The 27051-nt window shown below is 43.1% G+C and overlaps 1 protein-coding gene across 11 annotated transcripts in view; it reads right to left on the bottom strand.

The window, feature by feature from the left end:
• The window catches only part of FAM81B (family with sequence similarity 81 member B), a 98627-nt gene extending 87503 nt beyond the window's left edge, over positions 1-11124 (bottom strand). For 9 of the 11 annotated variants that reach the window (XR_012668473.1, XM_048850608.2, XM_075128583.1 and 6 more), the window contains exons 1-2: positions 10763-11124; positions 6777-6839 (exon numbers count right to left, since the gene is read on the bottom strand). Coding sequence is in view for 9 of the 11 variants with exons in the window: in XM_048850608.2 (XP_048706565.2) it covers positions 6777-6817 (41 nt within the window). In the remaining 2 variants the exon portion in view is untranslated. The other 2 variants (XM_075128580.1, XM_075128581.1) reach the window with 2 other exon arrangements.
• Positions 11125-27051: the final 15927 nt, after the last annotated feature.

The following is a 27051-nucleotide window of genomic DNA, read 5'->3' as shown; positions in this document are numbered from 1 at the left end:
CCTTAACACCCTCGGATGCAGAGCATCCTGCCCCATGGACTTGTGCTTGTCCAGCTTTTTTAAATGGTCCTGAACCACTTCTTTCTCCACAGAGGGCTGGTCACCTCCTCCCCATACTGTGCTGCCCAGTGCAGTAGTCTGGAAGCTGACCTTGTTCGTGAAGACAGAGGGAAAAAAAGCATTGAGTACATTAGCTTTTTCCACATCCTCTGCCACTAGGTTGCCTCCCCCATTCAGTAAGGGCCCCACACTTTCCTTGGCTATGCTCACTGTAGTATGTGAGCACCTTCCAGTCGTGCATTAAACAATGTGAATAACTTCTGTCACATGCTGTTTGTTCTGTCATCCTCTTCCTAGGGGGAGTGGTGTGTGCAGTGTAGTATCTTGTAGGATACTACACTGCACACAAGGATACTATTATAGGAGGTATGTGGTGAAGGGGGTGTTTTTTGTTTTGTTGTTTTATATAAATATACCTGTTGCTATGTGTCTGTGTTAGAGAAGGCAAGGTCAACAAAATGCACCTTGGATTTGGAGTGGAAAGTGGTGGGTTTGTGATTGTCCTTAGTTCTTGGGGGAGTTCATTCCACACTCTCAGACCATCCCCATAGAAAGTTCTGTCTCCTGCACAGATGAGCATTACTTTTGTTTTGACAGTTCCATTGTGCCAGAGGAACGGAATTGTCAACCACAGCCTTCAATCACAGAGCTTTTGGCATCTTTTAAATATCTTGGGCCCAAGTCATGAAGCACTTTGAAGATATGGAGTGAAACTTTGAACTAGATTTGAAATTCTATGGGAAGCCAGCATAGAAAGCTTTGATGTGCTTGTGGTAGCCTGTTTTGCTGAGGAGATGCACTGCAGCATTCTGTATTAGTATGAGTTTCCTAAATGCTGAAGGCTTCATGCCCCAGTATACTGCATTGCTGTAATCCAGCGACAGGGTGACAAAGGTATGAATACCTGAGGCCAGGCCTTCACCTGCCACGATGAGAGAGAGTTTCCTAGTCAAGCAGAGATGGCAATAGCATCTGTGCGTAATGCTTTCTATGTGAGAGCTCAGCATAGGTGAGGAATCCACAAGTACTCCTAGACCATGGAGTGAACTGATTAAACAGACAGTACTGTAGCTGCAAGCTTTTCAAAATACTTTCCTTTGCCTACCAGCATCACCTCATTTAACTGGCTCAGCGAGCAAGCAACAGCAAATTGCACAATCAACCTGGACATACGAATTCAGGAATGCACTCTAGGACCAAAGGCATAGGCTAGTGAAAAATTAGGTTTATTATAAAAGAAATATCTTTCCTCCTGTCTCACTCTCCTCCTGATCCCTCAGGAAGGAGTATGTCAGAGAATCAGCTATACTGCATTCCCTACATCAGTTAGGAATCTGAGAGATCTCTAGAAAGTGTTAGATCTCCCAGTGATCAGTAGTGTTGTCCCACCCTCTCCGGCATCATAGACATGATGTCATTGAAGGAGTACAGATGCCAAAATGTACATGTTTGTGATCCCAAACACAGCTGATCAATTAAGATCACATATTCTTTGGAATATGGGGGGCGACGGGGGGAGAGCAGAACCTCAGGGTTCACCTGGGTCGTTAGTGACCTTTGCCCCAACCTATCAACCAGAATACTTTTAAGAAAAACAATGGGAAAACTGAGACATTTTCTATTGGGAGCAATTCTGCTAATATGTTATTCTGGATTTCTTCCTTTATTTGCATGAAAACAAGATTTTTGTTTCATTAGAATTCTTTCCTGCTACTTATTTTCTATCTGAACTAAAAATTATTCTTCAGTGACATTGTAATCATTTCCACAACAGTCAATTATAATACAATTCTAGAATTCTGACAATTCTAACTTTAGGCAACCAAGTTTGAAGAAAAAATTAACACACAAACACATCAAGTAAATTCATGAGAGGAATATTTATAGATGTAATACTAGGGGTAGTTAATCAATTTTCCATTACTTCAAGGCCTTCTCTCATTTCTCCAAAAAGGAATAATTTAGCATGGGGTACTTCACAGTCATGAGCAATAAACATGCTCCTTATATTCAACTCCTATGAACCTTGAATGTTCAGTCTAGAAGTAAATACATCTTCATTTGATATCCAACCATAAAACACTTTATGTGCATGAACGGTCCATTGCCTTGACCCCCAAACTAGCATAATTAACAGTACCACATAACATTTGATTTCCCAGTGATTCCATCTTACTTTTTGTCTAGTTTAATCCTCATTAAAACCTAGAGTCACAGTGATTTCCTACTGGCTGAGTGTTGGGTCACTGCAGAACTTTGCATTCTTTCTGCCATAGGCTTTAGCATGTTATGGAAACAGTGCTCCAAACTTTGCAATCCTCAGTGACGGGACACAGGGATTGACTGATTTAGGCAGTGCAGCTCTGTGGTGGGCATTCTACTTCAAAGGGCATTGTGAGGACCACTGCTGCCTTTCCACATGAGTGAATTCACCTTCCAGCCCAGCTGCTTTACAGGCACAGGGATAGGAGAATGAAAATTGTAGCTCTCTGCTAAGGTTGCCAGGTGTCCAGTTTTCAACTGGAACACCAGTCGAAAAGGGTCCCTGGCAGCTCCAGTCAGCACTGCTGACTGGGTCATTAAAAGTCCAATCAGCAGCACAGCTGGGCTAAGGCAGGCTCCCACATCCAGCTCCTACGTGTAGGTGCAGCCAGGTGGCTCTGCGTGCTGCCCCTGCACCAAGCACCAGTTCCACAGATCCCACTGGCCGTGGTTCCCAGCCAATGGGAGCTGCAGTGGTGCCGCCTGTGCATGCAGAGCCCCTGGCTGCACCTCTGCATAGGAGCCAGAAGGGGGACATGCCACTGCTTCCGGGAGCTGCCTGAGGTAAGGTGCTTGAGGTAAGCACCCGGAGCCTGCACTACTGAGCCCCTCCCACACTCCAGCCCCCTGTCACAGGCCTGATCCCCCTCCCTCCCTCCAAATCCCTCGGCCCCAGCCCGGAGCACCCTCCTGCACCCTCAACCCCTCATCCCAAGCCCCACCCCAGAGCCCACACCCCCAGCCGGAACCCTCAGTGTCCCCCGCACGCCCCAACCCCTTGCCCCAGCCCTGATCCCCCTCCTGTCCTCTGAACCCCTCCATCCCAGCCTGGAGCACCCTCCTGCACTCCAAACCCCTCATCCCAAGCCCCACCCCAGAACCCACACCCCAGCCAGAGCCCTCACCCCCTGCACCCCAACCCCCTGCATCCCAACCCCCTGCCCCAGCCCAGAGCCCCCTCCCTCACCCTCATTTCTGGCCCTACCCCAGAATCCACAACTTCAGTCCAGAGCCTATATCCTCTCTCACACCCCAGCCCCTGGCTCAGCTCGGAGCCCCCTCCCATACTCCGAACCCCTTGGCTTCACCTTCCAGCCCGAGTCCCCTTCTGCACCCAAAACTCCTCATCCCTGGCCCCACCCCAGAGCCCACACCCCCAGAAGGAGCCTTCACCCACTCCTGCATCCCAACTCACGGCCTCAGCCCAGAGCCCCCTCCTTCACCCTGACCTCCTCATTTCTGGCCCCACCCTGGAGCCTGTGGCCCCATCCCAGAGCCTGCAGCCCCTCCCCCGCACCCCAATACCCTGATCCAGCCATTTGAAAATGAGCGAGTGAGTGAGGGTGGGGAGAGCGAGTGACAGAGAGGAGGGGATGAACGGGGTGGGCCTCGGAGGAGGGGCTGGGTAGGGGGCAGGGCAAGGTATTCGGTTTTGTGCAAGTAGAAAGTTGGCAACCCTACTCTCTGCACTTGTGAAGGCAAAACTGAGCCTGGAAACTGAACCAGAATCTTTCATCAGAGTGTGGCTCACTAACCACAGGGGCCAGCCTACTTAACACATTGTTACTGGTAGTATTAGCGTGCAAAATATGCAGTAAAAGGCTAAAAAGGAGGCTTAGTACAATCCTTAAAAAAATAAAGATATTCCTTATCAAGTTTGAAAAATAGTATTTGTCACTCAGTTGTTGCATGACTGAGTTCACTCACATGGAGAAATCATAAATCATTTATCCTGTTTGGTTCTTTGAAATCTGTATTGGGGTAGAATTTAAGAGAAATCCTACAGTTTGTACTTTTGATTCAGTCTTGCATTTCCTTCATGTCAGCAATGATTACTTCATTTCTATTCATCTTTAAATGGCTCCAGCTAGCTAGAGGAGGAGGGATTATGCAGCAACCATTGTGCACAATCAAGTGTGCGCAGAATCATTTATGAGGCAGGCACAATGCCTCCAGGAAACTTCACAGCAGTGATTTCTGCTTTCCTTTCACTTGGATGCAGTGTGCATTCCTCCTTACTCCAACCTAGTTCTGCTGGCTGATGGGCCACCTATAGTAACTTCCTGCAATATTCGAGATAAACCTAATTGAGTTATACTAAACCTTATTGAATTAAGTTTAAGTGTTTTAGGAGTTCCATTTATTAAAAATGCAAAGCTTATGTATTATTTTGGGATTGCGTGTAACTTCTCTAGACAGAAGATAGTCAATGTAAACATTGGGAAGGGTTATGAGCGTCAAAGGATTATTTTAAACAATGTGCCAGACAAACCAAGTGAAGTGGGCTTTCTAGGAAATATCTGGAAGGAGGTGAATGCAAATTACCATGCTCAGCTATGCAAGACCCAACCTTTTGACGCTTCGCCCTGAATAGGGGACTATTGTCTGGCTAACTAACTATTCCTGGTCTCTGCAGATCAAAGACCCAAACTGTATAACGACGTGACTCAGATTCATGGGTGTGCTTGTTCTAAGCTAACAGCTGTTGTGAACTTGTGACCACAGAAAAAAACTCCTTGGTGGAGTTTGAGGGACTGCTCAACTGCCAGAGCTCTTGTTGGATCTGGGGTGATCCCTGGTAAGCTTATTAGCATGCATGTAGATTCTTCTGTTTTAATATTTTCTCTGTAATGTTTTCACCTTAAGAATAAATATGCTTGCTTAGAAAGGGCTGGGTGGTAACTTATACCCATGGATAATTATTACACTGTTTTTGAGGAGAAAAGCAATGGAGGCCTTCTTGGTGCAATTGAGAAAAAGGTGCAATATGAGGCTGTTGAGAAAAAGGCTAATATCATTATGGGATGTGTTAACAGGAGTGTTGCATGTATGACACGGAAGGGAGTTGTCCCACTCTACTCCGCATTGGTGAGGCCTCAGCTAGAGTATTGTGTTCAGTTCTGGGTGCCACATTTTAGGAAAGATGTGGACAAATTGGAGACAGTTCAGAGGAGACCAATAAAAATGATAAAAGGTTTAGATAACTTGACCTATGAGGAAAGGTTAAACTGGGCATGTTTAGTCTTGAAAAAAGAAGACTGAGTCTGGACCTGATAAAACTCTTCATATATGTTAACAGATGTGTGACGGGGTGGTCCTTTGAGGCCCTCTGCTGGAGGCCTTGTGGTCCTTCCACACAATGCCCAGGAAAGAGCAGTAGAGGTGGGTCCTCCAGACTGCCTAGAGAGGCTGCAGGGAAGCAGCCAATCGGAGCCCAGCAAGATCATGTGACAGAAGCTGCTGTCAAGAGCAGATCAGTTGCTAGCTGGAGCCAGGGGAGCAAAGAAGGTGCTCCTGGCTGATGACTGGGACTCAAGCTAGACTTCAGGTCGAAGGTAAGGGTGAAGCTGAAAATGCTGGGGCTAAGAAGGGAAGTGGCCCAGGGAAATGCAACAGCAAGTTAAAAGGAAGCAGCTAGGTTGGGACCCGGAGTAGTGGGCAGGCCTGGGTCCCCTCTACCAGCCACAGGTGGAGTGGCCTAAGCCCAGAGAAGGTGGCAGAAGACCTCAAAGAGAGCCAATATTTATCTGAACTGTTTTTTTTGTATATTCACAGACTGTGTGACTCAGCTCTCACTGAAAACTTGCTCAAAAAGTTTAACTATCAACAGGGATCACAAAGCTGAGAGAAAGCAGGTGCAGACACACTTGGCTGGCAGGGGCGTTCACATGAGATGAGTGGCCCTGTCACAGGCTGTTATAAAGAAGATGGTAATCAATTATTCTGTGTCCACTGGAGGTAGGGAAAGAAGTAATGGGCTTAATCTGCAGCAAGGGAGATTTATGTTAGATATTAGGAAAATTTTCTCACTATAAAGATAGTTACACTCTGGAACAGACTTCCAAGGAAGGTTGTGAAATCCTTCTCTTTGGAAGGTTTAAAAGCAGGTGAGACAAACCTAGCACGGATGGTCTAGGTTTACTTGGACCTGCCTCAGACCAGAGGGCTGGACTCTGACTTCATGAGGTCCCATCCAATCCTACACTTCTATGATTTTATGATATCTTCCCGTTATTCACATATTCAGAATTTGATTATGAAGTCTAATATACTTACTTTCAAAAGAACTTGGCAAGTCCACTCTTGCATAGCGACATGGACCATGGAAGCAACCAGTTGAGTGATTTTATTCCATTCTGAAGAAAATGGTCTGATACACTACAGGCAATACATGCAATAGAACCTGAGCCATACATAGCAATGGTTCTCTTCCTTTCTTCAATTCAAGGTCCACAGATTAAGTACCATTGATGTAGAGCGCCAATCACAATTAGCAAGTACGTACCAATAAATCTACATTGTTCTCTGTTCGCCACAGCAGTGGTAGTAAGTACAAGAGAGTGAACCGTGCTTTATGTCTGGGACTCTGCAATCCATTAAATAAGCACTTGACCGGAATAAACTTCCATTCAAATTGTGGTAATAGTTGTGATTTTAAGTAATTGCAGACTTACTTGTCAGGGTAGTTAACCAACTCAGTGGAGTTCTCTGACATTTTTGCTTGAAGAAAATCTTATCTAAAGCAAAGGTTAAAGTGTTTATTTGTGGTTTCCATGTACATGACTCAAATGAGTTTACAATCTGTACAGTCCATATTTCAGGACAGGGCTTCATACACGAATATATATCTCATAGACACAGCAAACTTTCCAGAAGCTATAGCAGAATCAGAAGAGTATTGAGCAGTTTCTGATTTCCATTCAGGGAGAGCAAAAGGCTGGACTTTGACTGTATCTGATCAGCAGATAATTCCCCTAGCTAAGGGGAACATAGGCACAAAGTCAGGAGAGCCAACTCCTGTACCAATGTCATCCCCTGTTCTAGAAGAAGAGGCATGTCAGAGCAAGTCAGGAAGGGGACATGGCTGAGCTCTGCTCAATCATGATTCTCCACTGGCCTCTGGTCCCTCAGTTGCCAGTAGTGCAAGTTAGAGCAGCCTACTTGCACCAAAGTCAGGTGTAGTATAGATGGGCATAGCCCATAGGATGAGGGAATATGTGGAATAGCTGTTGTTGTGTAAGGATATAGAGTGTAGCTGTGACTTTCCATACAGGGACTGTGCATGAACTGCAGGTCACAGTGAACAACAGGCTCTGGTTTCTGTTGGGTAAGAGTTACGTAATCTTTAACTACAAACACCTTGGCTGTTAATACAGGTTCTCATTGCTTTAATCAAAAGACCACAATAATCAGATTCTTGACACCACACTCTCCGACACCTATTGCCCTGAGCTGAGTGGAGTTCAGACATAGAAGAGAAACTGGCCCTACCTTTCACAATTGTGACATGGTAAGACTGGATCCTCTAGACCCAAAGGTGACTAACGAGAGAATACGTGAATACTTCTCAAGAGTCACATTGAATTTGTTTTCACTGCCAAGCAGCTAATGACTGTCCGATTCGGATAAACTGATTAGGGCTAAGAGTTGTCACCTGATACCTCTATACTGATATAGTACTGGCATGTATCCCTGGGTATTCACATTAAGACTTATTCCCTCCTTAAAATTATTGTTCCTTATAACTACCAACATATAAAGGGAGTGAAAATTTGCAAAGTGGTTTATTCTTAGTTCTTCCATATGATCTCTGAGCTATCTCTACTTTTGCGCATTGTACAGCATTAAGCTCATTGTTGGTGCTAAACAGATCATCATAAAGAGATATACATGAACAAAAATGGGATCATAAAACATTCACAGAATTATATACTGTACTAATGTATATACATAGGACAGAAGGAAACACTTTAGTTAAGCATTTATTACAAGAGTGCACAAATATGATACATATAATTCATTGCAAAAACTACATTAAAATAAAGAACTAAAGATTATAAATTTAATCCCTCAAAAATCAGGAAATGGATAAATAAAGGGCTTCCTATTCTACCTCAAACTCAGGAAGAGAAGTATGCCTGTTCATCAACCAGTGGGTGTCCTGCATTGCATTAAATGCTGAGGCAGTTGCCCTCATTCTAAAAGATGCTTAGAATGAGCATCTGTTTCCCTGGAGATGCTGTGATGTCATCTTTCCAGTTCTGTGGCACATAGTTGAAACTCTGAAGTTCAGTGAGTAAAGCACAAGACCAGTTACAGAACTTTTAACCAATTGGGTTCCATTACATACCTGTGAACCAGATCCCACTGATGGGCTGAATTCCTTCAGATAGCACATTGCACCTCCTTAAAATGAGCTGTTTATAAATACCCTGTGATCTAGCTGTATTTTTGTGAGGAGGTGAATTTAGTTTTATTTTATTTAGTGCTTCTTCCATTGCTCTTTAACTGTGTTTCTCAAATAGAAACAGAACAGCTCTTAGACACGAATAGAATTTTAGGTAAAATAACAACTAAATCCAGGCTGAACCAATAGTTGCAAACAATATATATAATTTTTTTGTCTCTTCCCATAGAAAAGAAAGAAAACTGCTCAATGGAATTCCATTTAGTTCATGTGTATAGAATGAACTAGCCCTTTAGGGGCAGGGTTAATTAGCTGTGGCAAGCATCTATGCTAAACTGTAACCTGTGTTAGGGAGAGTTAGTGCAAGATCTTCCACAACACTTAAATCCCAGGTTGGGACTGTCTGTGGAGAAACTGATGGAGCATCCACTCCAGTATGCCTCCAAGTTCCGTGTATGCTGCAGGAGTGGTTTCTGTGATAGCTTCACCAAGGGCTGCGTAGAGTGTTGCATTAGGAGAAGGCCAAAGGCAAGCTAGGGCAGAGGCCATGGGATCTGTGTCTATGACGATCTCTCAGTGGCTCCACCATCATACTAGGCAGATAACATAGAGACTGCAACCAATGCTCTAATCCTAGTTCCAGGACAGCAAGGGGAATGGGTCTTACCTCCCCAGCCCATCTGCCCTGCACTTCACCTCCTTGGAGCCTGATGCTTTGGCTTCTCTGACCTTAAAATCCATTGGACCGCTGTGGTCATCTAGTTTGACTTTCTGCATAACAAGCCACTCACTAATTGTGGCAGTGGAGGGAAATATTATTTTCTGCTATGGTAGCAAACACAACAATTTGTTATATATATTTTAGAAAGACACTCAGTTTCAAATGCAGGTGAATTGAACTTCACCTTTATGTAACTGTATCCTCTCCATATATAGTATACACACTCTGAAGGCAGCAAAGAGACAAAGGACAGAGCTCTTATGAGCAGATTTCAGACACGTTTTGGAGTTGTGCTGAAAACTTGCACTTCTTGGTTTCCAGTCTTCAGGTTCTCAGTTTTTATGGCTGTCAATCGAGCATCTTTCACAAACACTAGTACAGTAGAACCTCAGAGTTATGAACACAGAGTTATGAACTGATTGATCAACCACACACCTCATTTGGAACTGGAAGTACGCAATCAGGCAGCAGCAGAGACGCACCCAAAAAGCAAATACAGTACAGTACTGTGCTAAACATAAATTACAAAAAAAGGGAAAGTTAAAAAAAAAAAAATTGACCAGGTAAGGGAACCATTTCTGTGCTTGTTTAATTTAAATTAAAATGGTTAAAAGCAGCATGTTTCTTTTGCATAGTACAGTTTCAAAGCCATATTAAGTCAATGTTCAGTTGTAAACTTTTGAGAGAACAACCATAATGTTTTGTTCAGAGTTATGAACATTTCAGAGTTACGAACAACCTCCATTCCCGAAGTGTTCATAACTCTGAGGTTCTACTGAAGTCATTTTCAAAGAATACAAATGAAAAGCGTTTATTAAATAATGTAAAAGCAGAAAACTATTGGCTGACATGAACTAACACAAGTCATAGAGAAAAGAAAAAAGAGTAACCCAACTGGTAAAGATGCCTAGTAATAATTAAAAGACGTGTACACACACATACTCCTACACACATGGGACAAATTCTGCTCTCAGTAAATCCAGATGCAATTTCATCAGAGACAATGAGGTTGCACACACTGCAGCCCTGTCATCATAGTGACAGAAGAGATGGATTCCCAAGAGTTATTTTGAATGCAAAACCCTTTTTCTAATGTTATTAGATATTTAATCATATGGTAGCAGTTAGCTGTTCACCACATCTGCTTATTTGCAGTTAATTGCACTGTATCACCTTATTTACTGTGCATGCGACTTACTAGAAATTCTATCTCTGTATGATGAGAAACAATTTTCACTAACCATTTCTGTAAGAAATAACTTAAATAGTATTGCATACATATAACCATAACACAGACAAAATAAATTCTCTTATAATGAAGGAAAAAATGTGAAAAAATATTAGCAGGATATTAGAATTGCATACTTTGACTTTGTTGTAGACATTACACAAAGATAACCAAACCACTTTCTACCAGATGGACATTGAAAAACACTGTAATTGTCCTATTTGATGTTAGCTACTGTAAGTCTTTGGAAGGCCAGTGAGTCCAGCATTGAGAATACATTCTCTGTGTTGATATCATACTTTACCTTGCAGCTGACATTTTCTTTGTTCTTCTTTTAACTCTTTAAGTCATTCCCATTAATTGTCTCAGTCCCACAGTGCATGGGAGCCCCAAATGCTGTTGTCAAGGAAACAGCTAAACTCTCCCAAACACAAATTCCCCATACCATCATCAGTCCATCTGCAAGTTCGCTGGGCAGCTCAGAAAAATGGCAAACTACCCAGGAATACCTGCTGGTAAACTCCCTACAATTCTGCACATTTCTGGGAGCAGTGACAGTATTTTGAAATGAAAATAAAATCAGAAAAGGCTGTTGGACTTGTAGAAGACACAGGAGTCACAAGTTTCCTGAGTCTCTTGGATCACTGTTGCTGAGACACTTGTGTTTACTCTTGTTTCTAGGTAACCAAAATGCCTGTTCAGAGAAGGAAGTGTACAGGAAAATGAGCTGCTGTTTTTGTCTTATGCTGACAGTCACTGATGACGATTCTGTAGAATAATGTTAAAGGATCTCACATCCTTTTTGTGGGAGGATGCCCTAGATTTGGGGAGAGAGCGCAGGGAGCCTCTGCCCTCTTGCAGCAGTGCAGGCGTCAGGCCAAGTAGGAACACAAGTGTTCAATGAGGATTGCACCGGGGGTAGAGGGTATCACAGTGCTGTGGTGAAACAGGAGAGAAAAGTTGAACTGACATGCAGATTATAGAAGATTAGGGTTGGAAGAGACCTCAGGAGGTCATATAGTCCAACCCGCTGCTCAAAGGAGGACTAACTCCAACTAAATCATCCCAGCCAGGGCTTTGTCAAGCCTGACAGTAAAAACCTCTAAGGAAGGAGATTCTACCACCTCCCTAGGTAACGCATTCCAGTGTTTCACCACCCTCTTAGTGAAAAAGTTTTTCCTAATATCCAATCTAAACCTCCCCCACTGCAACTTTAGACCATTGCTTCTTGTTCTGTCATCTGCCACCACTGAGAGCAGCCTAGCTCCATCCTCTCTGGAACCCCCCTTCAGGGGTTAAAGGCTGCTATCAAATCCCCCCTCATTCTTCTCTTCTACAGACTAAATAAGACCAGTTCCCTCAGCCTCTCCTCAGAAGTCATGTGCCCCAGCCCCCTAATAATTTTCTTTGCCCTCCACTGGACTGTCTCCAATTCGTCCACATCCTTTCTGTAGTGGGACGCCCAAAACTGGATTCAATACTCCAGAGGTGGCCTCACCAGTGCTGAACAGAGGGGAATAATCACTTCCCTCGATCTGCTAGCAGTGCTCCGACTAATGCAGCCCAATATGCCATTAGCCTTCTTGGCAACAAGGGCACACTGTTGACTCATATTCAGCTTCTCATCCACTGTAATCCCTAGGTCCTTTTCTGCAGAACTGCTGGTTAGCCAGTTGGTCCCCAGCCTGTAGCAGTGCATGGGATTCTTCCTTTATAAGTGCAGAACTCTGCACTTGTCCTTGTTGAACCTCATCAGATTTCTTTTGGCCCAATCCTCCAATTTGTCCAGGTCACTCGGACCCTATCCCTGTCCTCCAGCATATCTACCTATCCCCCCAGTTCAGTGTCATCCACGAACTTGCTGAGGGTGCAGTCCATCCCACCATCCAGATCATTAATGAAGATGTTGAACAAAACAAGCCCCAGGACAACCCTTGGAGCACTCTGCTTGCTACTGGCTGCCAACTAGATATCGAGCCATTGATCACTACCTGCTGAGTCCGACGATCTAGCAGCTTTCTATCCATCTTATAGTCCATTCATCCAATCCATACTTTTTAAACTTGCTGTGAAGAATACTGTGGGAGACAATAACAAAAGCTTTGCTAAAGTCAAGGTATATCATGTTCATCCCTTCCCCCTTATCCACAGAGCCAGTTACCTCATCATAGAAGGCAATCAGGTTGGTCAGGCATAACTTGCCCTTGGTGAATCCATGTTGACTGTTCCTGATCACCTTCCTCTCCTGAAGTGATTCAAAATGGATTCCTTGAGGGCCTGTTCCATGATTTTTCCAGGGACTGAGGTGAGACTGACCAGACTGTGTTTCCCTGGATTCTTCTTCTTCCCTTTTTTAAAGATGGGCACTATATTTGCATTTTTCCAATCATCCAGGACCTCCCACAATTGCCACAAGTTTTCAAAGATAATAGCCAATGGATTTGCAATCACATCAGCCAACTCCCTCAGAACCCTTCAATGCGTTAGATCCATATCCATGGACTTGTGCATGTCCAGCTTTTCTAAACAGTCCTTAACCTGTTCTTTCACCAGTGAGGGCTGCTCACCTCCTCCCCATACTATGCTGCCCAATGCAGCAGTCTGGAAGCTGACCTTGTCTGTGAAGACCAAGGCAAAGAAAGCATTGAGTACTTCAACTTTTTCCACATCCTCTGTCACTACATTGCCTCTCCCATTCAGTAAGAGTCCCACACTTTCCCTGACCACCTTCTTATTGCTAACATACCTGTGGAAACCCTTCTTTGTACCCTTCACATCCCTTGCTAGCTGCAACTCCAACTGTGGTTTGGCCTTCCTGATTACACCCCTCATGCTCGAGCAATATTTTTATACTTCTCCCTAGTCATCTGTCCAAGCTTCCTTTTTGTGTTTAAGCTCCCCAGAGATTTTTCTGTTTAGCCAAGCTGGTGCCTGCCATATTTGCTATTCTTTCTGCACATTGGGATGGTTTGTTCCTGTGCTCTCAATAAGGCTTCTTTAAAATATAGCCAGCTCTCCTGGACTCCTTTCCCCCTCATATTAGCCTCCCAGAGGATCCTGCCCATCAGTTCCCTGAGGGAGTCAGTCTGTTTTTCTGAAGTCCAGAGTCTGTATTCTGCTGCTCTCCTTTCTTCCTTCTGTCAGGATCCTGAACTCGATTGTCTCATGGTCACTGCTGCCCACGTTGCCACCCACTTCTGCTTCCCTTACCAATTCTTTCCTGTTTATGAGCAGTAGGTCAAGAGGAGCACAGCCCCTAATTGGTTCCTCCAGCACTTGCACCAGAAAATTGTCCCCAACACTTTTCAAAGACTTCCTGGATTCTGTGCACTGCTGTATTGCTTTCCCAGCAGATGTCAGGGAGATTGAAGCCCCGCATGAGAACCAGGGCCTGTGATCTGGAAACTTCTGTTAGTTGTCTGAAGAAAGCCTTGTCTACCTCATCCTCCTGGTCTGGTGGGCTATAGCCATGACATCACACTTGTTCCTCTCACCTCTAAACTAAACCCAAAGACTCTCAACAGGCTTTTCTCCAGTTTCATACTGGAGCTCTGAGCAATCATACCACTCTCTTACATACACCGCAACTCCTTCCCCTTTTCTCCCTCTCTTGTCCTTTCTGAACAGTTTATACCCACCCATGACAGGGCTCCAGTCATGTGAGTTACTCCACAAAGTCTCTGTTATTCCAATCACATTAGAGTTCCTTCCCTGTGCCAGGGCTTGCAATTCTTCCTGCTTGTTTTCCTGGCTTCTTGTGTTTGTGTACAGGAACCTAAGATAACTAGCCGATTGCCCTACTTTCTCAGTATGAATCAGGAGGCTTCCCCTGTTGCACCCTCCTTGAGCTGAATGCACAAATCACCCTCTCCCAGTTGGGATTTATTGGAGGGGTTCTAGGTTAATCTAATTGACACCAATTTGGGAAAAAGTCTCCAGTTCTATTCTTTCCATGCAGCTTTATAAGCAGTGAACTCAAAAATACAAAAGAAGTAGTACAGAGCATTGAGGGTAGCTTTTCTTTCCCCAGTGCTCTCTGCCCAGCTTTCTAGTCCACACCTATCTCTCCTATGAGAGTTCCACTCTCAGACCTGTCAAGTATAACACATCTTCTAGGGCACTCATGCATGCAGGCTGCTGCCCCTTGTGGATACTCATGCAAACCCTGGGCCTGCAGGACCGGACTGCAATTTCATCTTGTGACTGACAGAGACCACTGCAATGCCTTCTCTGCAGGCTGTGAGGCTATGTCTGTCTCACTGCTCTCCCTGATGGGAGCAGGGAAGCAGAACTGAGAGGAGCAGACAAGAGGCGCCAGAGACAGACAATGTAGAGGACCCAGTCCTGGCCCTAGGCTCCCTTCTTGCAACCAGCTACCCCCCTCATCAGACACTCTTCCCCACCTCCCAGAAAGCCCATCTTCTGTGCAGATACCCCCACAAACCTAGCTGCCCATGCTCAGGCACCCTGGTATAGCATGCTGCCAAGTTTCATGAAGTTCTGTGTTTTCCCTCCACTGATGCTTGGGGCAGGGTCGATTGACCTGAAAATGAAGTTTATGGCTGAATAATTAGCAAATTATGTAATAAGCGAGTTTACATATTAGTAAATAATTTGCATTAAATGTCACACATGTAGCTGCACAAAATTTAGCTACTATATCCCCTCCAGTGCTTGAAGTCCAGTGCCTGAAGGATGACCCAACACTCTCACAAATCCTGGGAGACAGGCCAGTCCTTGCCTACAGACAGCCCCCAACCTGAAGCAAATACTCACCAGCAACCACATACCACACAACAGAACCACTAACCCAGGAACCTATCCTTGCAACAAAGCCCGTTGCCAACTGTGCCCACATATCTATTCAGGGGACACCATCACAGGGCCTAATCACATCAGCCACACTATCAGAGGCTCGTTCACCTGCACATCCACCAATGTGATATATGCCATCATGTGCCAGCAATGCCCCTCTGCCATGTACATTGGTCAAACTGGACAGTCTCTACGTAAAAGAATAAATGGACACAAATCAGATGTCAAGAATTATAACATTCATAAACCAGTCGGAGAACACTTTAATCTCTCTGGTCATGCGATTACAGACATGAAAGTTGCAATTCTTCAACAAAAAAACTTCAAATCCAAACTCCAGCGAGAAACTGTTTGAATTGGAATTCATTTGCAAATTTGATAAAATTAACTTAGGTTACCTTGCATAATGACTTAGCCACTCCCAGTCTCTATTCAAGCCTATTTCCCTTTATTTTTTCCTAACCCCCCCCCCCCAGACGTTCTTGTTAAACCCTGGATTTGTGCTGGAAATGGCCCACCTTGATTATCATACACATTGTAAAGAGAGTAGTCACTTTAGATAAGCTATTACCAGCAGGAGAGTGGGTTTGTGTGTGTGTGTGTGTGTGTGTGTGAGAGAGAACCTGGATTTGTGCTGGAAATGGCCCAACTTGATTATCATACACATTGTACTACACATACACATACACATTGAACTACAGGCCAGTCAGCCTCACCTCAGTCCCCGGAAAAATCATGGAGCAGGTCCTCAAAGAATCAATCCTGAAGCACTTACATGAGAGGAAAGTGATCAGGAACAGCCAGCATGGATTCACCAAGGGAAGGTCATGCCTGACTAATCTAATCGCCTTCTATGATGAGATTACTGGTTCTGTGCATGAAGGGAAAGCAGTGGATGTATTGTTTCTTGACTTTAGCAAAGCTTTTGCCACAGTCTCCCACAGTATTCTTGCCAGCAAGTTAAAGAAGTATGGGCTGGATGAATGCACTATAAGGTGGGTAGAAAGTTGGCTAGATTGTCGGGCTCAACGGGTAGTGATCAATGGCTCCATGTCTAGTTGGCAGCCGGTGTCAAGTGGAGTGCCCCAGGGGTCGGTCCTGGGGCCGGTTTTGTTCAGTGTCTTCATAAAGATCTGGAGGATGGTGTGGATTGCACTCTCAGAAAATTTGCGGATGATACTAAACTGGGACGAGTGGTAGATACGCTGGAGGGCAGGGATAGGATACAGAGGGACCTAGACAAATTGGAGGATTGGTCCAAAAGAAATCTGATGAGGTTCAATAAGGATAAGTGCAGGGTCCTGCACTTAGGACGGAAGAACCCAATACACAGCTACAGACTAGGGACCGAATGGCTAGGCAGCAGTTCTGCAGAAAAGGACCTAGGGGTGACAGTGGATGAGAAGCTGGATATGAGTCAGCAGTGTGCCTTTGTTGCCAAGAAGGCCAATGGCATTTTGGGATGTATAAGTAGGGGCATAGCGAGCAGATTGAGGGACGTGATCATTCCCCTCTATTCGACATTGGTGAGGCCTCATCTGGAGTACTGTGTCCAGTTTTGGGCCCCACACTACAAGAAGGATGTGGATAAATTGGAAAGAGTCCAGCGAAGGGCAACAAAAATGATTAGGGGTCTGGAACACATGACTTATGAGGAGAGGCTGAGGGAACTGGGATTGTTTAGTCTGCAGAAGGGAAGAATGAGGGGGGATTTGATAGCTGCTTTCAACTACCTGAGAGGTGGTTCCAGAGAGGATGGTTCTAGACTATTCTCAGTGGTAGAAGAGGACAGGACAAGGAGTAATGGTCTCAAGTTGCAGTGGGGGAGGTTTAGGTTGGATATTAGGAAAAACTTTTTCACTAGGAGGGTGGTGAAACACTGGAATGCGTTACCTAGGGAGGTGGTAGAATCTCCTTCCTTAGAAGTTTTTAAGGTCAGGCTTGACAAAGCCCTGGCTGGGATGATTTAATTGGGGATTGGTCCTGCTTTGAGCAGGGGGTTGGACTATCCTGAGGTCCCTTCCTGAGGTCCCTTCCAACCCTGATATTCTATGATTCTATGATTGTAAGGAGAGTGATCACTTTAGATAAACTATTGCCAGCAGGAGAGTGGGGTGGGGGGAGGTATTTTTTCATGCTTTGTGTGTATAAAAGATCTTCTACACTTTCCAAAGTATGCACCCAATGAAGTGAGCTGTAGCTCACGAAAGCTTATGCTCAAATAAATTGGTTAGTCTCTAAGGTGCCACAAGTACTCCTTTTCGTTTTGCGAATACAGACTAACACGGCTGTTACTCTGAAACCTGTCAGTTGCACATACTTATTTTCCAGTTGGCAGTAAAACCCTCAGCTGTCTTCCAACACCAATAACCCCCCAATCCCTTGACTGGCTCAACGAGGTGTTCCTGAACAGACCCCACATCCCTTCCAGAGGGTTTCCAGAAGATGTACTCACCCATTCACAGAGGGCCTGGCTAAAATATCCATGACTCTCCTCATTCCTAAGGAGGGAGCTCCAGGTGGGTGGGAGAGTTGTCTAGCCATTTGCCCCACACTTGGCATAGCTGCTGTGTCCTGAGGCAGGCACAAGGGGCGGTGCATGCTGCTTCTTTCTGAAGGACCTTCTGTAAGGAGCTCTGCTAAATAAATTACCTGTGGTCCACGGAGTCTCTTTGCGTGCATCTGCATTGCGCAGGGAGAATGGGGCTTGGGGCATCTCTGCCTGAACACTACTGCTTTGTCCACCCTGCTTCCAATGTGTGTGTGTCTGGCAAACAAAATAAAACAACAACAACAAAAGCCAGAATATTGCCTTCTCTCTGTAGTCTCCATGGACAAGTTGAGTTATTCATTAATCACAGATGCCTATCTGTGATAGCTGTGCTATCTCACTTAATGTACTTCATTTCACTGAGTTTGTTTATAACTAGAACAGACTGAAGTCAATAATTTAGCAGGGCTGCTGTCAGCCTGACAGTACTTAGAAAACAACACTAAGTAAGCATGTGTTGGAGGGAGATGACAGTGTGACCAGTCAGCTATTAGATATGAGTAATGTACATGTAAATATGGTAAAGGGACTCAACGCTGTATGGGGATATATGATTTAGGGTGGGTTCAGGGTAAATGCAATCTCTTTTTGCTGGAGAGGAGGTAGCTTCTCCCTCTGAGAAAGTGAGAGGAGGTGGCCCCTTCCCTCAAAGGGAGGGGAAGTGACACTTGGAAAAGAGGGAGATGATGGAGGGACAGAGGCAGGCAGTGCAGTGCCGAAGGAAGAGGGAGAAAAGGCAGAGAGAAGGATTGAGGGAAACCAGTAAGTGAAGAGACTAAGGTTGAGCAGGACAAACAGACATGCAGAAGAGGGTCCCATTTAGTTTAAAGCTGGCTGATTAGGTCAGTCCATGTTTGATGGCTTGTTCCTGAACATCTGTTCCTGTTTGTTTCTGATCATTGGTTCCAGTTGTCTTTTATCATTGATCCATGTGGTCCTGGAGATCCCAGAATTGGTCTGTCCTAATGTGCACCCCCACAAGCAAGCATCACTGGAATCAAGTCAGTCTTCTCAGGAAGTCACGAAAGTCGCTAGAGGTTCAAAGACTGACTTGGGCATTAGACAGAACCCAGTGAGATATTTGGGGAAAGGAGATCCTTGGACTAAAAAATAAAAATAAAAGAATAATAACCCATAAGATAATAGCTTGTGCATACAGAGATAGATATGGATTTGTTTCTTTATTTAGAGGGTTATATTTAGTTAAGTACACTTAGTAATAAGTTATAGAGTAAAAAGAACAGGAGTACTTGTGGCACTTTAGAGACTAACAAATTGATTAGAGCATAAGCTGGAGAGGTTTTAGTTGGGGGCTGAAGGTGACAGTGATGGTCACATAAACACCATCCTATAGCAGAAACCTACTGACCGCTATACTTACCTACATGCCTCCAGCTTCCATCCAGGACACACCACACAATCCACTGTCTACAGCCAAGCTCTAAGATACAACTGCATTTGCTCCAACCCCTCAGACAGAGACAAACACCGACAAGATCTCTATTAAGCATTCTTACAACTACAGTACCCACCTGCTGAAGTGAAGAAACAGATTGACAGAGCCAGAAGAGTACCCAGAAGTCACCTACTACAGGACAGGCCCAACAAAGAAAATAACAGAATGCCACTAGCTGTCACTTTCAGCCCCCAACTAAAACCTCTCCAGCACATCATCAGTTTTACAACCTATCCTGAAAAATGATCCCTCAGTCTCACAGATCTTGGGAGACAGACCAGCCCTCGCTTACAGACAGCCCCCCAACCTGAAGCAAATACTCACCAGCAACCACACACCACACAACAAAAACACTAACCCAGGAACCTATCCTTGCAACAAAGCCCGATGCCAACTCTGTCCACATATTTATTCAAGTGACACCATCATAGGACCTAATCACATTAGCCATGCCATCAGGGGCTCGTTCATCTGCACATCTACACAAATCTGACATCAGGAATCATAACATTCAAAAACCGGTAGGAGAACACTTCAACCTCTCTGGCACTCAGTAAAAGATTTAAGGGTGGCAATTTTGCAACAGAAAAGCTTCAGAAACAGACTCCAACAAGAAACTGCTGAGCTTGAATTAATATGCAAACTAGATACCATTAACTTGGGTTTGAATAGAGATTGGAAGTGGCTGGGTCATTACACATATTGAATCTATTTCCTTAAGTGTCCTCACACCTTCTTGTCAACTGTCTAAATGGGCCATCTTGATTATCACTACAAAAGTTTTTTTCTCCTGCTGATAATAGCTCATCTTAACTAATTAGCCTCTCACAGTTTGTATGGTAACTTCCAACTTATCTAGCTATCTCTATATCTATATCTATGTATCTATCTATCTATATGTTCCATTCTATGAATCCGATAAAGTGGGCTGTAGCCCACAAAAGCTTATGCTCTAATAAATTTGTTAGTCTCTAAGGTGCCTCAGGTACTCCTGTTCTTTATGCGGATACAGACTAACATGGCTGCTACTCTGAAAAAAGTTTTATAGAGTGTGTGTGTGTGTGTGTGTGTGGTGTGTGTATTTGAATGATTATACATTTTTATTATAGATATTCTTTGTCCATTTAATGTTCTTGTAGGTAGGTGGAATCCAGTTCTGTTTGTTCTGGTTTAAATAAATTCCCATTATGTTATTTATTTTGACAACCCATTGTATTAGCTTGGCTATCATTAAATAACCTTTTATCATGGTGCAACATTTCTTCCCCTCCTACACATCCCCAGTGCCCCCTCCCCACAGGTCTTTCCTCCTTAACTATACCACCACTGTGTCAGACCATTACTAAATCTTGGCTGGTGGTTTTGGCATGGGGTGACCCTTGAATGTATTTCAAATTATAACATGATAGCCCTACTCTGAGAGGTCTGTTTACAGATAGTTATAAAATAAGAGAACCGAACTGACTATGCCTCTCCACAGCAGTAAATTCATCCAGAGGCCGTAGGTGTTTTGCTTGCCTTATGTAATATTCATAGACTTGACAATATCTGTTAGAGCAGAAGCAATGCAAAATGACAATTATGACTTTCTGGATTTTTATTTTTTGCTGCTGTAAATGGAGAATGACTATGGAATCTTTACAAACATACACCAAAAAGCAATAGCTGAATGTATAATAAAAATAAAAAGCCCTTGTGGAATATAGCAGATGAGAAGAAACATCCCTGGGTGATAATAAACAATATTGTATCTTGGTAAAAATGGAATGGATTAAAAAAGCTTTAAGTCATTCTGTGGCATTGTAAAAATAATATATCATACAAGTGGTAATTGGACAAACCCACCAGTACAACCAAATTGCACCAAAAATGAATACATGTGTGGAAGTATAACATTGTATAAGTATAACGTTGTATAAGGGGACATGCTGGATACATTGTATATGAGAGGGCATGCCAAAATATGTTACAAAGTATCTGAGGGAGCACACGTAGGGACAGTTAGCTTTTGAATGGAGAAGCAATTAAGATAGAGCCAGCACGTCTAAGAAGCAGGCATCAGAATGGAAGGTGTGAAGGGCAATTAGTTAAGTTAACTGGAAGCTGTTAAAGGAGATTGTTAAGGATGGCAGGTAATTGAAGATACGTGACTGGTCTCAGGGATCTCGAAGGGTGGTGACTAAAATCTTTTTCTTCTTTTGTCTGTAACTTCTCTGTTACTTGTTCTCCCAGTAAGCTGTATAAATTAAAAGACAAGCCTCACTTCTAAATGTATTAGCAGAGCAGCTTTGCTAATAAAACAGAGTGGTCTGATAAATTGTGAGTCTGAGTCAAACTTTGACACATGGGAACTGATTTTTCAAGTCTACTCCAGAACCTTTGCTTCAGTTGCACAAAAGGGGCCGTAAAACAAGCTTAGCCAACTACCCAGAGGCTCCCCTAGCATAAGGGAGAATCTGAGAATGGCATAGAGGCCACATAGCACCATCTTTCCAGCTTATGGCCTGGGAAAGGATGTTGTGGCTGAGGCACATCTGTCGAGCCCTGTGTGGATACAAAATTTGTTTCCACACCTGATCCACAAATATGGTCCACAGATATTTGTATCTGCATCTGTGGGTGCAGAGATCCACAGATATAAAGAATATGTCAGCAGATTTGAGGGCTCTACACATCTGTGCTCTTACTATTTCTGTCTGCTAGAACAGCCCCTTGGTGCCACACATAATCAGACATAATGTTTTACTGCTGGATCCTACTTCTATTGAAGCCAATGAAAGATTTGCTGCTAAACTGTTGGCCTTTTTACTAATGAACAGAAAAAGATTACCCCATTTGGCTAAAGAGATCACTAAGGGTCATGGGCATGTTGTGCAATGTTAGTACAACCATTCTTTCACCAGCCCAACTCTTTCTCCAGCCATTCCCCAAAAGACTTCTCCATAACTCCGGCTATGGCGCTGTGCTCCACTAGCATGTAGTAGAGCCCTTCTGTAAACCTTCCTGGTATCCTGATTGCCTTGTGCAGTAAAACCTAAACAGTTTTGCAATGTCCCTCTTTGCAGCATTCCATTCAAGGTCCTCCATACCCATCATTTTTTTTTCCTTAGTGAAAAATCTATAGCATAGTGCTAGCAATTTATGTCAAATGGCCTTACCATAACATACATGGAAGTATTCAATCAATAATGAAAAACAGTAATTACAAGGGGCATTCATTAATTTCTTGCAAATTCCACCATCCCCCCGCAATTTCAAACCTCCCTTATCGCTGTACCTAGAAATTGTTTTCTTGTTATATGTGGATAACTGCTCTAAGTTTATCTTCCTTTCCATTATAGAGTAGAGATTCTAGTTATCGTCTGTTAGTTCAGATGGTTCAATCCAGAGCAGTAGTCCTTAGTTGATCACTAAGGTCTTGTCTGCGCTGGAAAAAATGGAACCTGTAACTCACTACCAGAGTCTGCTAGTGCAGTTCTACAACAGTGAAAGCTGTAGTGTGAGTAAGGCATGTTTTCTATCACCATATCATCTGACATCTGTCTGTTTATGCTAGATTTTCCATCACTGCTACTCTTAGTGGTGCTACACTGGTAGACTCTGATAGCCTGTTACTGGTCCCATTTTTTTCTCAGTGTAGATGCAGCCCAGTAAACTGGAGAACTAACTCACCAGAAGATGTGAAAGGTCCTCTATACAGCCTACACCACAATAATTTAGGGCTTGATTTCTCTCCATACTGTTTCATTTCCAGATATCTCATGTCCATAATTTTGAAATATAATGACTTACTGAAGAGACATCCCAGATACTTCTCTCTCCAATACTCAGTATCAACTGCTGGTAGCAAGGGGACGTTTTGGAGGCAAAGACACTAGTCAGCTCTTCCTGATTGTGTCAATAAAGCACTGTTTAATCTATAAACTAAATTGAGGGTGAGGTATGATCAGTAACTCATCCCCACATTCAGTCCCAAATCTTACAGGGAACATTTATAAACAGAAAGATGATAGAACACTACATTCATCAACCCGTAAGGCAAAACAAAGGAAAGTCTTTCTTTTTCTTAAATGTACATAATATATTTTTAGAGTTAAGCAATATTTTAAACAAAGTAAATAAAACATTTTCTTCTTTTCCTAACTTCTCCAAACTTGAATTCAGGACTCTGTTTGCACTTTTACAGCTGGTGAAAGTCCCAATCATGCAATCCTTAGTCAGGAAAAACTTCCACTGAACTCCTTTAGCTGCAGCTGCATCCTATACAGATGCAACAATTGGGGGGCATGGTCAAAGACATGAGGAGGAGTCAACCACTGATGATGATTGCCTTTCATTAGAGCAACTCTCTGAAAATAAAGCATCAAAGCATAAGTTTATTTTTTATTTATTGCTATGAGAGCAAATACAGATTGAATTTCTCTTTCTTTGCCTGTTACTGGAAGGGAATGCATATGCTGTAGGGAATGCATATGCTGCCTGTCCATGAGTCTGTCCCTCCCTGCCCATGTGGCACTTTCACTGTTGTAAGTTATACAAAGCTGCTTGTAAAACAAATATTTTTTTAAAGGAAAGAATCTGAATGTATTCCGAGCACTGAAGAATATAATTGTCCAGTTCTATGGTAAGTAAAACCCAGTGAATAACAATGAAGACAATTTAAGAGCTAGTGGAAGGCTAACCTTTTGACCAATTGAAAGAACTCCTTATTGAAAACTGACTACATTAGAAGCTAATGCTGTCATAGGTTATTATATTCTGATCTTGTGGCAAGAAAGAACACTATGAACTGCAAGGGTACAGGCCTTCTGTGCAGGTGGTCCTGGCTTCACACAGATCCTTATGTCCATCCGCCAGGTTTGGAAAATATTTGTAACAATCTAACAAGAGAAATGCTGATTGGGCATTCCAAATTGGTCTGAATACAAGGAAAGAGCAAAGTGAGCCATTCTAGCAATAAAAATTATCTTATTTAAGGAACTGGATTTCCTTCAAAATCAAAAATCTTTATCACTCAAAGCAAGTGGCAGAAATTCCTTTCCCAGACAGAAGATGTAGGAGACAAGGACTGAAGCTGCCTGCATATTGGACCATAAAGCTTCAGACAATGGTATGACTGCTCTTCTGGTTTTTATCATGTCTCATGATTTAGCAAGTCTCGTGATTTTTTAATGTTTTATTCTGCTAGCTCCAGCTGCTGAAATCATGATGTTGGATTAGAATTGATTTTTTTTTATGAGATTTCTAGCTTGGTTAGTAATAGTACTGATGTAATATATGTAGATGTCTAAAAGTTGTTTGACCAATATACTTACATGACATTTTGATGAAAAAACTAGAATGATATAAAATTAACATTAAATGGATTTAAAACTGGATAATAATAGGTCTCAAAATGAAACTGTAAATGAGAAATCATCACCAAGCATGTGTGTTTGTAGTGGGGTCCTGCAGAGATTAGTTCTTGATCCTACGCTTTACATTTTTATCAGTGTCGTAAATAAAATATAAAATCATCACTGGTTAGTTTGCAAATGACACAAAAATTGAGGGAGTGGTAAATAATGAAGAGGAGAGGACACTGATTCAGAGATATCTGGATCACTTGGTAAACTGGGCGCAAGCAAACAATATGCATTTTAATATGGCTAAAAGTAAATGTATACATCTAGGAACAAAGATTATAGGCCACACTTACAGGATGGGGGACTCTATCCTGAGAAGCAGTGACTCTGAAAAAGATTTGGGGGTCATAGTGGATAATCAGTGTGATGCTGTGGACAAAGCAGCTGGCATAAATATAAAGGAAAGGGTAACAACCTTTAAGTATGCAGTAATATAAAATCCCTCTTGGCCAGAGGTACAGAATCCCCTTACCGGTAAGGGGTTAATCAGTTCAATTAACCTAGTTGGCACCTGACCAGAAGGACCAATGGGGAAAGAAGATACTTTCAAATCTGGTGGGGGGGGGAAGGCTTTGTTTTTGTGCTGTGTGTTCTCTCTGAGACAAAGAGAGAGACCAAGCAAGTAGTCCAGCTCCTACTGAAATGATACATCTAATATTACAGAAATAGTAAGTAATAGCAAGGAATGCGTTAAATTATCTTTTGTTTTAACTTGTAAATTTCCCCTGTGCTAAGAGGGAGGTTTATCCCTATTTTTTGTAACTTTGAAGTTTTGCCTAGGGGGGAATCCTCTGTGTTTTAAGTCTTATTACCCTGTAAAATTACCTTCCAGCCTGATTTTACAGAGGTGCTTCTTTTACTTTTTTCTTTATAATAAAGTTCTGTTTTTTAAGAGTTTGACTGGTTTTTAGTGTCCTAAAAACCCAAGGGTCTGGTCTGTGCTCACCCTGTTTACCTATCTGGTTGGTAGTTCATTCGCAAGCTTCCCCAGGAAATGTGGTGAAGGGGCTTGGAGGAATATTTGGGGGAAGCAGGAACTCCAAATGGTCCTTTTCCTAAATCTTCGTCTAACTCACTTGGTGGTGGCAGCAGTACTCATCCAAGAACAAGGAAGGATTTGTGCCTTGGGGAAGTTTTTAACCTAAGCTGGTAGAAATAAGCTTAGGGGGTCTTTCATGCATGTCCCCACATCTGTACCCTCGAGTTCAGAGTGGGGAGGGAACCCTGACAGCAGCTAAGGCAATCCTTGGATTCGTAAACAGGGGAATGTTGAGTAGGAGAAGAGAGTTATTTTACCTCTATATTTGGCATTTGTATGACTGCTGCAATACTGTGTCCGGTTCTGGGGCCCACAATTCAAGAATGATGTTGATAAATTGGAGAGGCTTCAGAGACGAGCATGAGAATTATTAAAGGATTAGTAAACATGTCTTATAGTGGTAGACTCAAAGAGCTCAATTCATTTAGTTTAGCAAAGAGAAGATTAAGGAGTGATTTGATACAGTCTATGAGTATCTACATAGTGGGCAGATATTTAATAATGGGCTCTTAAATCTAGCAGAGAAAGGTATAACACAATCTAATGGCTGGAAGGGGAAGCGAGACAAATTCAGACTGGAGATAAAGTGTATATTTTTGACAGTGAGGGTAATTAATCATTGGAACAATTTACTTAGGATCATAGTGGATTCTTCATCACTGGCAATTTTAAGATCAAGATTAGATGCTTTTCTAAAAGATCTGCTCTAGGAATTATTTTGAGGAAGTTCAAAATTATTTTGAGGAACAGGACTCTAGGCTGTTCAAATTTGATCCAGGTTGAAAGGGATCAAAAGTTTTTATTATTTGATGGCTGTTCAATGGTCTGTGTGAATGAGGATGGTGGTGTCTGTCAATTTCCTAGAGTCCAATCCATGTCCTCTGTCCATTTCATATCAAAATACCACTATCACAGTTAGAATTCTTGTTGGGAATCATAACAGAGAAGATAGCTTAAATGGGTACAGACTGCTAACCTGTGGTCAGTGTTATACAGGAGGTCAGACTAGATCAGCGGTTCTCAACCTATTTACCATTGTGGGCTACATATGCAGTTCTCTATTTGTTATGTGGAACGCATCCACACAATACATATACTACCTGTATGTCCCTGAGGATGTCACATGGACTGTAGCTGTGTGCTGATTTGGCCATACAGCACACAGGACATGGGTTGAAAATCACCAGATTAACTGATCACAGTGGTCCTTTCTGGCCTTGGAATTAATCGGTACGTCTACACTGCAATTCAAAACTTCTGGCTGGCCTGTGCCAGCTGACTTAGGCTAAAGGGCCTGTTTAATTGCAGCGTAGACGTTTGGACTTGG

Source organism: Caretta caretta, chromosome 5 (assembly GCF_965140235.1).
Source record: "Caretta caretta isolate rCarCar2 chromosome 5, rCarCar1.hap1, whole genome shotgun sequence".
Classification (NCBI taxonomy): domain Eukaryota; kingdom Metazoa; phylum Chordata; order Testudines; family Cheloniidae; genus Caretta; species Caretta caretta.
This window is presented reverse-complemented; position numbering and strand designations above follow the sequence as displayed.